The sequence below is a fragment of the Caloenas nicobarica genome, chromosome 5, assembly GCF_036013445.1.
Source record: "Caloenas nicobarica isolate bCalNic1 chromosome 5, bCalNic1.hap1, whole genome shotgun sequence".
Lineage (NCBI taxonomy): Eukaryota > Metazoa > Chordata > Aves > Columbiformes > Columbidae > Caloenas > Caloenas nicobarica.
Window position 1 is genome coordinate 48,146,067 of NC_088249.1, and position 16,556 is coordinate 48,162,622.

Genomic DNA, 16,556 nt, shown 5'->3' on the forward strand with positions numbered 1-16,556 from the left:
CCTAGCTCTACAGTAGCCCCACTCCAGGATGTGGCACTAGTCTGTTCTCAGTCTACCCAAGAAAAAGATTACCCATGCAGCTCTGAGAAATGCTGACAACAACGCTTATTGCTAGAGGACCACAAGCAACAGAGTGGTCATGCTTTAGGAAATCTCTTCCCCTTAGGTCCAACTAGATCTCAGGTTTCTTTGGCTGAAGTACAGTGCCCAGTGCTAGTTCCAAAGTAAACACAAAGAAGATCCATGGGTTTCTTTATCAATATTGGCCAAGAAGATCTGCATCAGTAATTTACCAAGTTTGCAGGACTGTTTCTCATCCTCCTGTTGAAGGATTTAGGGAGTGAGAGTGGAAATGATTAAGAGTGTGATATGTCAGAGAATAAAGGTTTGATGGAGCTGTCAAGTATTCCCTGAAAAGGAGGTTGTTTTCTCTTCCCATTAGTTCAGAATGTTAAAGGGATTTCAGAGGCCACTAGACTCCTAATGTAAATGGAGAGCCTTGAAGTGAGAGAGCAACTAAATTAAAGGAGGTGAAGAAATGAATGATTGTAGAGGATGGTCTGAGCTTTTGTCTTCCTGTTCCTCTAAAACATGAGTGAATCCTGAGGAGTTCCATACTGGAAACATGTAAACAGAACCCATCATTTTTGTTCATGAAATCTTGTGCAAACTGAAACTCAGCCAGGACTTTTTTCCTATGAATCTGTTTCAGATAGGTCAGCACATTTATTAAGTGCACACTTATGTATTTCTCTGTATTTAGAGATTACACCTAAAAAAGAACAAGATTTCCACTGAGTGAGTACCTTATTTGTAAGTTTTGTTGCAGCATTTGGATTAGAAGGAAAACTGCAGTATGGATTTGGCTGCTTAGAGTTTAAAGTTTATCTGTTGACTGAGTGATAAAAAGAATTTTAAAATTGTATCAAACACTATATAGATATATGTCTATATCTGTGTTTTTATCTTGAAAGTGAAGATATATATGAACACATTTTCATATGTACAGCCAGATAATCAGAAAACAGCAAGAAAAAAACAGTTCTCAGATCATAGGCTATCTAGTGCTCTAGTGTCAGTCTAATTAGAAAGCTATCTAGCAATTTGAGCTGAAAAAGCAAACAGAGTGAAGGAGCTAAAAGACTCTTCCCTTGGAAAGCCAGAGGGGTGATTAGCATTGAATAGTAATGTTCGTTCAGAAAAGGCGTGAGGGATAAAGGTAAGAGAGAAAGAATTCTGGACTGAGGAGAGGGAACTTTTAGCACTTTCAACACCACTAAACTCATTTTAAGAAAAAGAACGAGTAAGGAAATGAACAACAAACTGGTCACTTTCAGAAACTTAGTGTTGCGAGTTCAGCTTTTTTACAAATATGTAACAAATGGAAATTTTTCTTACCAGAAGTGAAACTCTAGTAAATTAGTATTACTGAAAAACACTACTTGTGCATGCTTAAAAAAACAGTAGCCTCTTCCCCCTGCCTCCCCTCAAAAAACATGTCTCAGAGCCACTGAATTCCTCCTACCATTGCATGTGGAATATCCATCTGTCCAGGAAGGCTGCTGGTGGAGTAAATTGCTGCTGGAATTGATACTCATTCTGCCAGTTCCTTCCAAAATCATGATCTGTAAGTGAATTGAACAGCTTGCTCGGTGAATGATGTCTAGTCCAAAAGGTAAATGGCAAAAAAAAAACTAAACTAAAAAATCCACTGAAGGTGAAGTGAGGAAGCCAATTCCATTTGTAGAAGATGCAACTAAAATCAAGAACATGTTGCCACAACCCCTTTTTCCCCGCCACAAAGTCTCTTTTTGATAAAAATTACCATGATTGATTTGCATATGCAAGAAGCAAGTTTCAACAGCTGCCCCTCCATAAATGAATGAACTGTAACCAGAAATGAAGCCGAATGAAAAGACAAGGGTCCTGATAGAGCGAAACAGGAAACCTGCCATACTTTGAGAAAAGAAATAGTAATTGTTTTACTTTTTTTCTAATTTAAAGAGAAATGTGGTTTAGACATGCTTTTTTTCCCTTTTTTTCCCTTTTTTTTAGGACAGAGAAAAGACTTTTGAATAATTGCAAACGAAACTATACAGCTGACAAGTGATGTTCTGAAACTCCCTTACACAAAAGGACCCACATGTTAATGCTACAGGGAGGTCATGTTACAGGGAATATCTTGTCAGCTGACCCAGTTTCTTATCTAATCTATGTCAGCAGTGTCCATAACACTTCTCAGTAACAAATATCACAGATCAGACATTTCAAACGACCAAAAATTCAGACTGTCAAAGATCTTGTAAATGAGACAGTCATTGGTGTAACAGAAACAGCATTTTGGAGTGACACCACGCTCAAGACAGTATTCCCTCTTTGAAGCGACAAAAACTTTCCTTTCCACTTAACATTAGCACCATGAGTAAAACTTTCCTTTGTTTTATTTATACTTTAAAAAATACCCAAAACCATTTAGGTGATGTTTTAGAAAAATGTCACATATTTATCACATGCTCAATCATTCCAGTGAAGGTATACAAAATTACCTAATTACAAGTACTCCTGGTATTTTATATTATCTTTCAGTGGTTTGAAAGGTTGCAAAGTTTAAAAATATAAATTATAAGCGTTAGACATTCTTCAAGAGTTTGGGAAAGTAATTTGTTAAATAATATAAAGACTTCAGATTGTTATTCTTATATAAAAACACACACAAAAAATTGTTCAAAAATTTTCTGTAAAAACAAAACATTAGACAACAGGATGGCATGTGTGTGCAGCTAAAATTCACCCTGGAATTAAAAAGAGGATGAAATACAAAATGGACTTGTGAAGCTTAAACTCTTGGCCAACTGAGGCCAATGAGAAAACTTCCACTGAGAGCACAGCCTGACCAGTTTTGTAGAAGCTCATACCAGCAACCAGTTTGGTAGAAGAAAAAGAGTCAACGGAAATACTCGCAGCCTCCATTTTAAAGAATAGCCTGAAGATGTCCTGGGTTGATGTTTTCCTCTGTCATTTAAAACAAATTATATAACTTTTAAAAGTCTCTCTCTACTTCCTCCCCTCCATATATATATGTATTTAGAGAGGGAGAAGGAGAGAGACAGGTTACTGAGAATTGCTTAAAAAGCCAAAGCCTTAGGAAGTGTATCACAGTGAATGGTGCTTTACATTATAACATAGTTCAGGGCCTTTTTGTAGCTATGGATGTTTTAACCGTTGGTTTCCACTCTTAACTCTAGCCAGACTGTGACTCAGTGACCACCAGCAAGGAGAACTGAAATTCTCGTAGCAGATATGTGGGGGTATAAAATATTAACAATAAAAGCGATATCTATTGTCCCACTCTGACCAAATAAAAGATGACTGCCATATCAGTCAGTATACTTATGCAAGTTAGAAGAGATGACATTTTTTAGTCTCATGTTTAAGCTGAGTGACTTAGTATTGTGAGGTAGAAAGTGTAAGGAAGCATTTAAATGTATTATACCGAGTATAAAGATGTTCAGCATGCAAGAAGAATATAATTTATCTCATATTTGATATATAAGAACTTCTAAGCAATAATGCATGTTTGACAGTCAATACATACGCTTCTGAGATTGTCCAAATTAATGATATATCAAGTTATTTATTTAACTTGGGTTTTAATTATTTAAGACAATTAGGTATGAATGAATTAAGTATTAATGATAAATGCCCTATTACAGTATCATATAGAAGTGAGGTAGAATATGATCTATTCTGGGAAAACTATAGAACTTGAGGATAAGCAAATTGCTCTTAGGAACATAGTTTGGTAAAATTCCTTATTAAAACCAAAACAAAACAGTATGCACTTAATACTGAATTTCAGCTTACTGATCTGAAGTCACATTTTCAGAAGCCATCTCAGAATTTTCAGAATCAAAGAATGCTGGGGGTTGGAAAGGACCTCTGGAGATCATCTAGTCCAACCCTCCTGCTAAAGCAGGTACACCTAGGGCAGGTTACACAAGATCGTGCCCAGGCGAGTTTTGAATATCTCCAGAGAAGGAGACTCCGCAACCTCTCTGGGCAGCCTGTTCCAGTGCTCTGCCACCCTCGAAGTAGTTTCTCCTCATATTCAGATGTAACATCCTGTGTTTCAGTTTGTGCCCGTTGCCCCTCATCCTGTCATTGAGCACCACTGAAAAGAGTCTGTCCTTATCCTCTTGACACCCACTCTTAAGATGTTTATGAGAACTGATAAGATCCACTCTCAACATTCTCTTGTCCAGGCTAAACAGACCCAGCTCTCTCAGCCTTTCCTCATAAGAAAGATGCTCCAGACCCCTAATCATCTCTGTAGCCCTCTGCTGGACTGTCTCCAGTAGTTCCTTTCTTGAGCTGGTGAGCCCACAGCTGGATGTGGCCTCACCCGGGCAGAGTAGAGGGGGAGGATAACCTCCTTTGACCTGCTGGTCTCAATCTTCCTAATGCACTCCAGAATGCCATTGGCCTTCTTGTCCACAAGGCCACATTGCTGGCTCATGGTCAACCTGTTGTCCACCAGGACTCCCAGGTCCTTCTCTGCAATGCTGCTTTCCAGCAGGTCCACTCCTAATTGTCTGGTACATGGAGTTATTCCTCCCTAGGTGTAAGACCCTACACTTGCCTTTGTTGAACTTCATTAGGCTCAACTCCCTAGCCTATCCAGGTCTTGCTTAATGGCAGCACAGCCTTCTGCTGTTCAGCCACTCCTCCCAGTTTAGTATTGTTAGAAAACTTGCTGAGGATACGCTCAGTCTCTTCATCCATGTCATTGATGAACAGGTCGAACAAGACTGGACCCAGTATTGACCCCTGGCAACACCACTAGCCACAGGCCTCCAACTAGACTCTGCGCCACTGATCACAACCCCATTCAGACAGTTCTCAATCCTTCTCACTGTCCACTCATCTAACCCTGAGCTTACCTATAAGGATGTTATGGGAGACAGTGCCAAAAGCCTTGTTGAAGTCAGGGTAGACAACATCCACTGCTCTCCCCTCATCTACCCAGATAGTCATGCCATCATAGAAGGCTATCACATTGGTCAAGCATGATTTCCCCTTTGTGAATCCATGCTGACTGCTCCTGATACCCTTCCTTTCCTCCACATGCTTCAAGATGACATCCACAATGATCTGTTCCATCACCTTTCCAGGAATGGAGGTGAGGCTAACCAGCCTGTAGTTTCCTGGGTCCTCTTTCTTGCCCTTTTTGATGACTGGAGTGACATTAAGTGACAATGGAGTGACATTTCAGGTACTGTGTTATGTGGTTTTGTCTTCTGAAACTTCTGCAGTTCCTGGAATTCTACATAATTTTCATGCCTAATACTTGTGTAGATAAAAATGTGTCTGAGAAAATGTGTGCATATGAACTGAAATGATTTTTGTGTTCAAGCTCCTGTGTAATTTTGCCCTGAAAATTCAGTTCAGATAAACTATTGTTTTTCCTTCTTCATAACTATTGAGGTGAATTTCCAAACCAAAAGATCCTTCGACACTTTGATTCAGCAGCTGAAGTTATGGATAATTAAATAAACCATGTTGTGTGTCTTGCACAGTTTTTCCACCTCAGCAGTAACCAAAACCAATGAGCATTAGTGATCTGAGTAGAAGCACTCTGACAGCATTTTCCCTAGATTTGGATTTCAGTTATTATCCTTTAAAACCTTCTTTACCTATCACAGTCTAGCAGACAAATGCTCTTCACAGTATCCCTAAAAAACATTAAGAATAGTTTCAGATAATGTGCATGGAACTTCCTTCATAAATTAATCAATCAATACATCCCACTTTTGAAAGCTGTATAAGTTATCTCAACCAGAATAACTTAATTCATTTCCAGTATCACCAACGGAAACAATTGTGCATGAAAGGAAGAATTTGCAATATGACATTAATCACAAGAACAGGACTGGATTTATCCTTAACTCAAACTTTCCCAAATTTCTGTGTGTTATTCAATGTACTGGGGTTTTTGTGACTTAAAATTTGTCAAGTCACCTCCTATATCTTAATGCAAGGATGTTCCTTGCTTGGAAATTATTATAGCTCTTTGTTAAAGGTGAGTATAAAGTCCCACACCTTCACTGGAAGTGTACAGTATGATGCTTATTTTCCCTATGAAAACTAAACTGTGATTTTTTACATTTCATCCTGTATATGCCTTTCTTTGATAGAAGTTCATGCCATTTATGCTTATAGCAGTGTCTCATCCCATACTTGGAAAGATTTTGAGTCAGGATGTTGGAAGGGAAGTGCCCTTCACTAGTTCAGGGCCAAATCCTCAAATTTCCCTTATGTACAGACAAACCTGGTTAGAGGGTGTGAAGCCTCAAGGGGAAGGACACATAATGTGTTCAGTTTTCTTTTAATCATATGCCATGTATCAAAGTGAATGATGGAACTAATGAAGCCTGGTTTCCTATGAATGCGTATCTTGTGGTTGGATTCTCTAGTGTCTAGTAAGATGTGAGCACTGATTGAAGTTTTTCCCATGGTTTGGGCATTCATAATATCTCGTTGTCTCAAAGCAGTGAGCTCAAGATTCACTCTGTCTTTCAGATGCAGTATTAATAGATCTTCCTCCTGTACTTGGCAGCCAGTTTTCATTAATCATGTAAGAGCTTCATATCTTTGAGACTTCTACCCCATATCAAATTTAATTAAAATTAGCGATGGGACTCAAAGATTGTTACAGGCTGAATGCAAAAGCCAACACACAGACAGAATAACCACAAAAGCCTCACTTCCTCAGGCAAACATGTTAAAAAGTGGTTCTAGCTGAGCTGAGATTTTGGAAAACTGTATAAAGATCTTGGGATCTGTCTCTCTATGAACACAATACATCATAAATGAAAGCACACATGAAATATCATATGTGTATATACACACATGTATTTATATACACACGTATGCTTTTGTGTGTGTGCATTGCAGGTATTTGTACACACATTTCCATTCTTTTCTACTGAAGAGGAGCTGTCTCTGGAGTATAATCTTACAATACTACAATGAACATTGCACAGTCATGAGCAGAAGCAAATAAGACTTTATTCAGTCAGTAAGGTTAAATATAGTTGTGTAGTGGTGTTCAGCAACATTCTTTCAGGAGAGAGTCTTATGAGAATGGATAAATGCATTAAAAAAAAAATCTTTCACCCATATGCAATACATCAGGTGGTATTCAAAGACCAAACCCTGAAGGCCTCTCATAGTGAAAGCTCTCACTGGAGTCAGGAGGAGCTTTGACCAAGCCACACACAACCCAGCAACTTGGCCGTAACAGGATGTCATTTGCTCTGTTCGTCTGGTCTTCCTTGACTGCCTGAGAAAACACCAGCAATGGAAAGAGCAAGGAGCCATGGCCTGCCCATGGAGTAAATCCAGCATTGCAGAAAGACATATTTACAAATCCTTGAACCTTGAACACTGTATAGTGCAGTCTATGCAAATTATTTTATTGCATTACAAGTGTGCTCTGAAAATATATTACTCTGATCTCCATTTTCACTTTCAACCCAATGAGTCTTAACATCCAGATAATGAGTTTCTCCTTTCTTTGAGCCAGAATCTTTCAAGAACAGTTCATAGTAAATGACAGGAAAATGCTGAACACAGTATGAAAGTTGTAGAAGCGGTAGAGAGAAAACAAGTGAATCCTAAAGTACTACAAAGAGAGTGATTGTTCTGGCATTGATGTGTATGGTTGCTTATGTTACAACACTGAACTGAGGGTCTCATTAATTACAAATATGAGGGGTGTGGACCCCATAGGGGAAGGGGGTCTACAGCTTTCTGGTTTGTAAAGCTATATCCTCCATGCAAAAAAAAAAGATATCTAAGACAAAACTGATTGAAACTATTAAACTATGACTCCACCCGTAAGTTATGCAAAGTCTAAGAGTAACTTCTAGCTGAGACAAGCTCAGCGCAGCTCCTCCTGGCCTATCCAAAAGGGTGGATCTCTTTTGGACTATTTACCTATGGGAGCCTTCCCCATTTTTCCCCTTTTACCATCATGGATGAACTTCAAATGTACATTTCACCTGGGCCTATTTTCTTTGAAGTATATTATGTACACAGTGAAGACACAATCACTGCTTTTCAGGGCTTGGAGTTTGTGCAACAAGTATCTACAGAGTTTGTTTAATATTTTAGATTATTACTGCACCTTGGATTACAGTCAAGCACTTAAACAGCAATCTAAAAGAAAAGATAACAGGTAATAACTGCAGCTGCAGAGGAACAGAATCTGGATTTTAATCTTTTTCTTGAAAAATCAAAAGACAATGAAGTGGGCCTAGTTATCAAGACACCAGAAACAAAGGACATTTACAACAAAGCAGGTGGATCTGCTTTAAATGTATGGTTACTTCAGAAACATAAATGCATTGTATTTGTAATGTGAATGATCAATTAACTGCTTTAAATCCCAGCCACCTGTTTTACATCTCCAGTGGAGGTAAGGGCAGGCACAAACTGAATATATTAATGTTGCACATTACCATGTGCTTTGGGTCCTTTTTTTCTTTTTCTTTCATTTAATGTGTATTACTACCAGGGTTCCAGGGTCTTATTCTGAGCCAATGTGCCAATACATACAGTTATGGCTGACCCTATGATTGCCCTATGATCTCTATTTTGCAAAGGTCTTAGCTTCATCCTTGGTGTCTGTGCCAAACTCCCAGATAAGATATCATCCCTGCCACAGCTCACTTTCAGATATGACCTTTTCTGCAATATATCAGTATCTCTTCTGGCCGTGTAGATCCACATGTAGCCATCACACACTTCCTTGTTTCCATCCCATTGTTTTAGCGCCAAAAAGCAGAGAGAAGCCTCAAAAGAAACAACTCATCTACAGGCTGAGTACTGGCAGAGATCCACTTCACAACAGAAAGCTCAACTTTGGGCCTCTTTGATAAGACCTGCAAGGTGTACCATTCAGATGACTGCCTACGCACCTTGACTTGACTGACGATAGTCTGAAGGCTCACCACTAATATAATTGCAAATATACTGCATAAAAATTGGTGTCCAAATTCTTTGACATGTTTGAAGGAAGTTCACGTGAAGAAGCACTATGATCACACTCAATATTTGATGTATAACATACTGAGTGTTTGATGCATTTCGTTTTTAGTCCATCATATGTACCTTTGGGCCACAGTAACACAATGTGTTTACAGAATCACATTGTGAGTGTGAAGTTCAAGGAATCATTTTTATAAGAACATTTTCTAAATAGTCTCCAAAACTCTTTGTATTCAGGCTTCTGGTTTGGGTCTTTGGGGCCAATCTTGTTCCCTTTCTACACCTCTATGAACTGCACATTCCTATGCTTCTATATTTTTTGCGTATACGGCTGCGGTTCATATGCATAAACCCAACATTGCACGTGCAAAACTGACTCTTGGTGAGCTTTCAGAGGCTACACTGAGACCTTGATCATTTACTGTTTTAGGCTTTTGGAAAGGAAGAGTTGCATTTATTCTTTTGTTTTCTTTGAACCTTGCATATTAAAGGTAAACATGAAGGTAAACTGAAAGATCAGAAAAAGGAAGATGAATAGAAAAGGAGCATTTAACATTTACCTACATACGGATAGGATCATGATAAACAAAATCAAATAAAACTTGATTGGAATCTTTTATTACTAAAGATCTGATTTTCATGATGCACTACATGGTAACTTTTATAGGATATGAGGTGGTTGCTTTGATATGTTCATGTGGATGCTTCAAAATATTGCATATATATTTTAACTAAGGAGAAGTTGGGTAGAAAATTTAGGATCTAGATCTGTATCTGAGCTGTTCTTCCTGCTCCAGGGTTTGGGTTTGGTTCTTATCTCTCTTTTAATGATGTAATTTCAAGACAAAACCATAGTTCAGTTTCCTTTTTGAGAGAGAAGAAAGTTCACTTTATGAATATGAAAAAAAATGTAAAAAATTACTTGATGATATGCAAAGTCTCATAGGTTGTTTTTTTCTCTGACCTCTTTTTTTCCATGATCAACAATCATAATATGAACTTCAATTTTCAAGGTACTCATGAAAAGGGAGAATTTTAAGAGGTTTTGTTTGTTTGGTTTTTTAAATCAGAAGCAAACAGAAGGTCAACTGTCAACAGAGAGTCCTCAAGGCATAGATGTGTCTGACAGTGGTAACCACCAAAGGTTGATACTTCTGCAAATTTAACCTATAGTTACGTCACCTTAGAGGAAACAGTGAACCAGAACCTACCACTTAGTAAGGATCCAGTGTTCGAGATCCATGCTTCCTTGTCACATCACAGGCTAGCTGTGCCTCTTCATGATGTGACACTAGGTTTTGAATATGAAAACAATAATATCGTCATTTATTTTACTGTCAAACAGCTCATTCTTCTCTTGCAGAAGACCTGTGATCTGCATGTTATTATTGGAATTGCTAGTCATAGAGCTAAGACAAAAGCAAGCCAAGAAAAGGGTTTTTTTTCTTGTGATAAATGTTTTTGTCATTTTTGCACTGGCATGTCCCTAGAATGTTTGGAGCAGCTAGATATATTAGCTAAAAACTGTGGCGGGGGGGGGAGTGTTTTTTTTTCTTTTTTTATTCTTTGGAGTTGGTGCTGCAAAACATGGCTTTGACCAGTGTGTGGCATTCCTTTCATTAGTGTCTGCACTGCCTCAGCAAGTTTGTGATAATTTGGGTCAGCCATTTTTCCTGAATATTTAGAAGGCATTTGACATAGATTATCAGTCTAGCCTCAGGTATACAGAGTCTTGGAAAACACAGTAATTGGAAAAACTGCCTTTGCTCTTTATTCTTCTTTCATCACTTAATATCACACCTCATGGAACAGTTCCATACCTCCTTTCATGTCCTTTCTATCTCTCTGTTACATCCTACTTCTATTCAGGAGCCAGCTCATCTACCTAATCTCCTTTTGCTAAATACTTTTCTTTTTCTTACAATACACTAAATATACAAATGGCCAAAAAGCACTCTAGATGCCCCTGTAGCTTGACAAGCCACATGTTTATGATTAGGCAAGAACCTCATCAGTTAACAAAATATTACCATCATGTTCTAACACCTTCTCCTTTTCCCTTGGCTCTAGTTCCCCAGCCACTTCACTCTACCTTCCATGACAGCTTGGCTTTGCATTGCATTAGAGACTAACAGCATATTGAGGGAGCTGCTTTCCATACTGCTGATGTAGCCTGTGATACTGTTCAGTTATTAGTGAATAATGACAATAATAACAATAATTTTTGTGTTTGTACTCATGTTTGTCTCTCAAGCACTGAAGTCTTTCTAACATAACAGCTACTCAGATATAGAGACTCTGACACGTGCTGTTGCAGCAATCAATATTTCATGAAGAAGTTTCATTTAATCACTCTCACCACCAGCACTTCTCTTATGGGACTAGTCTGGTTTTCAACAGCAATAACCACTAATTTCCCTACTTCCAAAAGAAAAAGATCCTTTTTTTCTCTTTTCCTTTTTGTAAGTTCTGTTTCATACATAAAGTGCACCTGCTTGGAAACTGTGGGTTTCCTATTTGAGGCTGGTTTCTGAGTGAGAACAGAATAAGAAATGTGAGATGAAGCCTAAAACCAGGAAAGTGTCCTAGGATGCATGCAAATTTTCCCATTGGGACTATTATTTTTTACATTAATTGATTCATTCAATCAACAAACTAATTATCTTTCCTCATTAAATACATGAGGGGCACAGCACAAATTAGCTAGGATGGGGCATCTAGAAGTTGAGTGTAAAGTGTTTTATCCCAAACTAGGTAGCTTGTGGGCTGACTAACCTAGTCAATAGCAGCGTTTATACCTTATTACAACCCACTGCCTGACTAACCACAATCTGATCACACTCTTTCGCTGGCATGATAACAAAAGGATGTTTCAAGGAGGAGACACAGCAAAGGCAGTGCAGGGCTCATGGTGGGAAGGATCATCTGCGTGGCTGTGACTCCTCTGCCTGGGTCAGCCATGTTCCCTAATGGCAAGCTGGGACTCGCCAATCCCCTCTCCGTGATAACTAAAGCCAGGATGCCTGCTCCCTCTGTATTCCTCTCCAGACTACCAAGTATCTCAAGGTGGGCAGCTGTTTGCAAAGGAAAGTGTACCCAAGCAGGTGGCTATGACTGAAATAGTGCAATGGAGCTCACTGACCCTGTTTCGGAAACCTGCTCTCAGACCATTACCTTAACTGTCACTCAGGCTTGCAGGTTTGTGCGTGTTTAGTAAACATTTGTTTGGAGACCAGCTGTATCCATGTGGTTTCTTTATATTTTATTTGTTGTGTAAAGAACAAGAGATTGCAAGACCACTGCTCTGGCATCCCACTACACTGGCTGCACAAGAGCTGTATGCTTAAACCCTGGGTGTAGCAGCAGGCTCACTGACCCTATGTACCCAGTGCTTCAAGGAAGCTCTGAGCCTCCTGGAGCCACGTGACAGTGGGACAGTAGGTGACATATATGCTGGGGCTTATTTATACACCCTACCTTCATTAAAAGAAAATAGAAAATGGAGGGAATTAATTTGCCTTGCTCTTGAGCTATCTTCTGTAAGTAAGGCAAGAAGCTGTGGGAAACATTTGCCCCATTTTGTAAAAGATGAGAACAGCTTCCTCCTCTTTCCTGCATGTGGTTAGAGGAGCCATGCTTCCATGGCATTGCTCCTTCTCACCTGGCACAGCAAGAGCTGCCCATCCTGTTTCCATTGATTTCTCCAGCGGCTGCATTGAACAATACAATGGAGTATTTATGTGCCAGTGTTAAGAGCAGGTTATTAAGTAAAACCCACCGTAAATAGAGCCGTTAATTCAGTTGCTGGCATGGCCCTCTGTTATCTTCTCAATACCTCCCAGAGGGTATTGGTCTTACCTTTTCATTTGAGTTGGCAGCAGAGTTATTTTTTTGCACCTGCTGCTCTACTCCGATAACAACACGGGTCAGCTTTGATTTGTTGGAATATAAACAAAAGAGTAAAGCCAGGCATCTGCCTTAACAGCCTGGGCCGGTTTGACGATAGAGCTTTTCCCAAAAGATTTTGTACAAAAGTACTCTTTCAATTCTTACATGAACCCCCTCCCACTTCATAAATAGTCCTTTACTACAGAATAGCCTGGTGTTGGAGAACAGCTCAATACCATACTTTTCCATCAACTGAAACCTCAACAAGTCAGAGTAATACACTGTTTTAAGACTGAAGTCAGAAGAGGTGTCATAAAAAATACATAAAGAAAATTCAGCTGAGATACAGTGGTTCGAAAATTAGCAAGAAAAAACAATAAATTAAGTGCAAGCAGTAAAGGAACTTTCTTGAGAGATAAAGAAAACCTGAAACACTAAGAGGTTTGTTTTCCCATATGAACCCCCACAAACCCCAAACCTTGATCTGTTATTAAAAATAAAATAAAATAAAATAAAATATAATATAATAAAATAAAATAGTCCATGAGAAGCAGGTACTCAGCTGGGAACTAGGCTGCTTTTAAGTTATTCTGAAAATCAGCCTATAGGGCTCATCTACTGTTAAAAGCATCTCCAGTGGTGGAAGAACTCCTGAAACACTGATATCATAGAACAGAAAAGGAAGAGTCCACACAGACAGCGAAAGCAGTGAAAGCACAGAAATAAAGGAAGGAACTAGCATTACCTCCTCATTACAAATAGGAAAATTGAGACACAGAGGTGAAATGATTTGCTTAAGTCATATAACAAGTCAATGGACAAGCCGGTCCAACTCATATCTACCAGCTCAAGCTCCATTGCTATCCATTGCATCACATCTCCAGTAAAAGTTTCAACATGTAGATGTGTTAGGATAATCATGTGTTTTTCTGAGGGCAAAGACAAGATATTAAGTAAGGGAAATAATTTTCTATTAAAAAGAGACCTGTTCTGACTGAATGTGCCTAGTAGAGATTTGAATGTAAAAATGTAAAGTTAACCAAACAATTAAATCTACACATGAAGTATTAAATTAAAAAGACATCTTGACCTATGTGTGATCCTGAAAATGAGCTAAGTAGAGCTGTAGCTATTTGGCTATTTCAAAGCTTTTTTTTTTTATCACAACGAAAGAAAGGAATTTTAAAAAACGAGTTTCCTGGCAATAGAGAGGGAAGATCCCAATCCCAGTCAACTGACAAGTAAAAACCTATATTCAAGTTGTCCAAGTAACAAAAGTGCAACTCATCCAATTATGCAGAATTGTTTGTTTTAAAAAAAAAAAAAAAAGTCAAATACCAAACTAAGACAGTACTGCAAACAAGCAGTAAAGTCACTGAAGAGCAGCTGCACTGGAAGCAATAAACTTGCCTAACATGGCTGCTGTGCACATGGTTACTAGAGAACCCTCTGCAGAGCCTCATCATAGTAATCCTGAAATGCAGCCTCTGAGGACTACCAGATTTGACTGTCTCAAATATTACGTAGGATGTGAAGTTTGCAGTCCTCTTCCTCTTCTTTCACTGATCACTGCTATTCCCTCTCTTCCTCCTTATTTCTTCTATTTATCTTTTTAAAATTTTTATTTCATTTTTTTCCTCTCTCATTTTTTGCTGTCTACTTAGTCAGACTGGCTGACTTGGCCAAGGAAGCTTCTTTCAAACACCATCATAAGCCTGTAACCAGTAAAACAGGCAAAAACGTCATCTTCAATCATCTACCTGTGGCACAAGAGTGCCAGATCTTGCAGCAACCGTGGTGTTTGTGGCTGGTCTCTAGGATGGAAGCTGGAGAAGTCAGAAACAGGAAAAAAAAGCTCACTTCTCTCAGTTCTTTTTACTCTCCTGTAGAGGTATATATCTTACTTACTCCTCAAGGTAACTAGAAGAGGTTCCACCAACAAAATCAATAAAAATATTTCCAGACTATTTCTAACAACTATTTTATTCAAAAGGAGATTTATTATCATGTGAATTATACCAACTTTAATGTTGTTCTAGGAAGTAGAGATCCTTATAGAAGATATTTTCTGGTGCTGGGGAGTTTTTCTTCTTTTTACCTTTAATGATTAAATCTTCCTAAGATTTTTAATATTGAAGATATGTCAGGCTGATACATTGGTTCTAAATGGCCCAAAGCTATTTTCATGTGTATAGTTACACAGATTATGTTAATACCTTTGAGTCTATCCTTCCCTCCATTATATCAGTGCTAGGATAAAAGAGCCTGACTGGTGCTAGAGGTGAAGCCCCATAGTCTGGGGCTTGGGGAAGGCATTGGGCACACCAGCTCTCAGGCCGTGCACATGCAAGAATAACTACCGCAGCACAGGGCAAAACCAGCAGGTGTGGAAGTTGCAGACAACTCAATCTAGGGCTTTTGGTATGAGCAGTCCCTTGCTCGCTGCAGGACAACACTAGTCACTTATTTATACCTACCAACAAAATAAATATATATACCAAATAGCTTTGCATTTTAAAAGATTAAATGAAATAGTTATTTGCATTAGCAAACAATATTGGTTGAAATTGGGGCAATTATTTGAATTCCTGTTTTAAAAAGTAAAGCAAGAATGCCAGTGCAGGAGATCAGGGATGTCCATGTGCATATTCTCAGTGCAGTATGTTTGTGTGAGTGTATGTCTATCAGAAGCAGCTACAGGCAGACTAAGAAAAATTTACTGAATAGACTACAATTTGACCATCATCCAAAAATATTTAATTATTTTAAGTTTTAAAGAAGGAAGAGAAGTTTCTATCTGTTTTTACAAACTATTACAGCTCCATCAAAAAAAGGTTTAGGGACAGTTTGAATATCTACACATCACTAAATGAAGGAAAAACTTCATCTGCTTTATTTTGTATATCCCACTTTTGGTAAGTCTGTAAAGATGTCTTACTCATCTAATCACCCATTAATTCAGTCTTCTAAAACTTTTTCAGTTTCTTCTGCCAGGGCAGCTGCCTGGATATATTACAAGTAAAGTCTGCTTTATGTGAGTAGTGTGTTAGATTCCACTGTGAAAGCGATGAGAACGGCACCCTTGAATGTGTCAGAATTTGGCTCCCTGATAAAGCCCCTCCATAGCTGTGCCAATGTATGAGACAATTGCTTAACCAAGCATACTTTGAAAGTGCATCATCAAAATGCAAGCTTCTAAACTGTTGTGTAATAATAATTACATGCTTCAGTAAAAATCATTAAGAAAGTTTGGGGGTAATCATTATATTATGGACTTAGTCTTATTCCTGACATCTTGGGCAGTTTTACATGGGTTTGTTAATTATACAGCAACATAAATTAGTTACCTGCTCCCTGTTAGATGAAAGGAAACCCAGAGCAGTTTTAAAAAACAAAAACGTTTCTTCTGATGATGGCATTAGTAGTTTGGACAATAAAGCATCTTTTTACACATAGTTGCTTAATCCTTGCAGACTAGTAGGGGCTCAGGAGACTATTCTGGCTAAATCTGATTGTGAACTGAGGAAATATCTCAAGTGTTTTTTGTCTGTATCCTTCCTCCATAACAGGCGGGAACTTTTATTCTATGCGTTTGCAGATCCTTTAAGTAGAATGAC

At 38.5% G+C, this 16,556-nt stretch overlaps 1 protein-coding gene across 1 annotated transcript in view; it reads right to left on the minus strand.

Annotated features, from left to right (window-relative positions):
* The window catches only part of EHF (ETS homologous factor), a 31,703-nt gene that overhangs the window by 10,644 nt on the left and 4,503 nt on the right, over positions 1-16,556 (minus strand). Inside the window, exon 2 of the mRNA XM_065636343.1 lies at positions 1,526-1,625. Coding sequence (XP_065492415.1) covers positions 1,526-1,622 — 97 coding nt within the window. The 5' untranslated portion in view covers positions 1,623-1,625. The remainder of the gene's footprint in view (positions 1-1,525; positions 1,626-16,556) is intronic.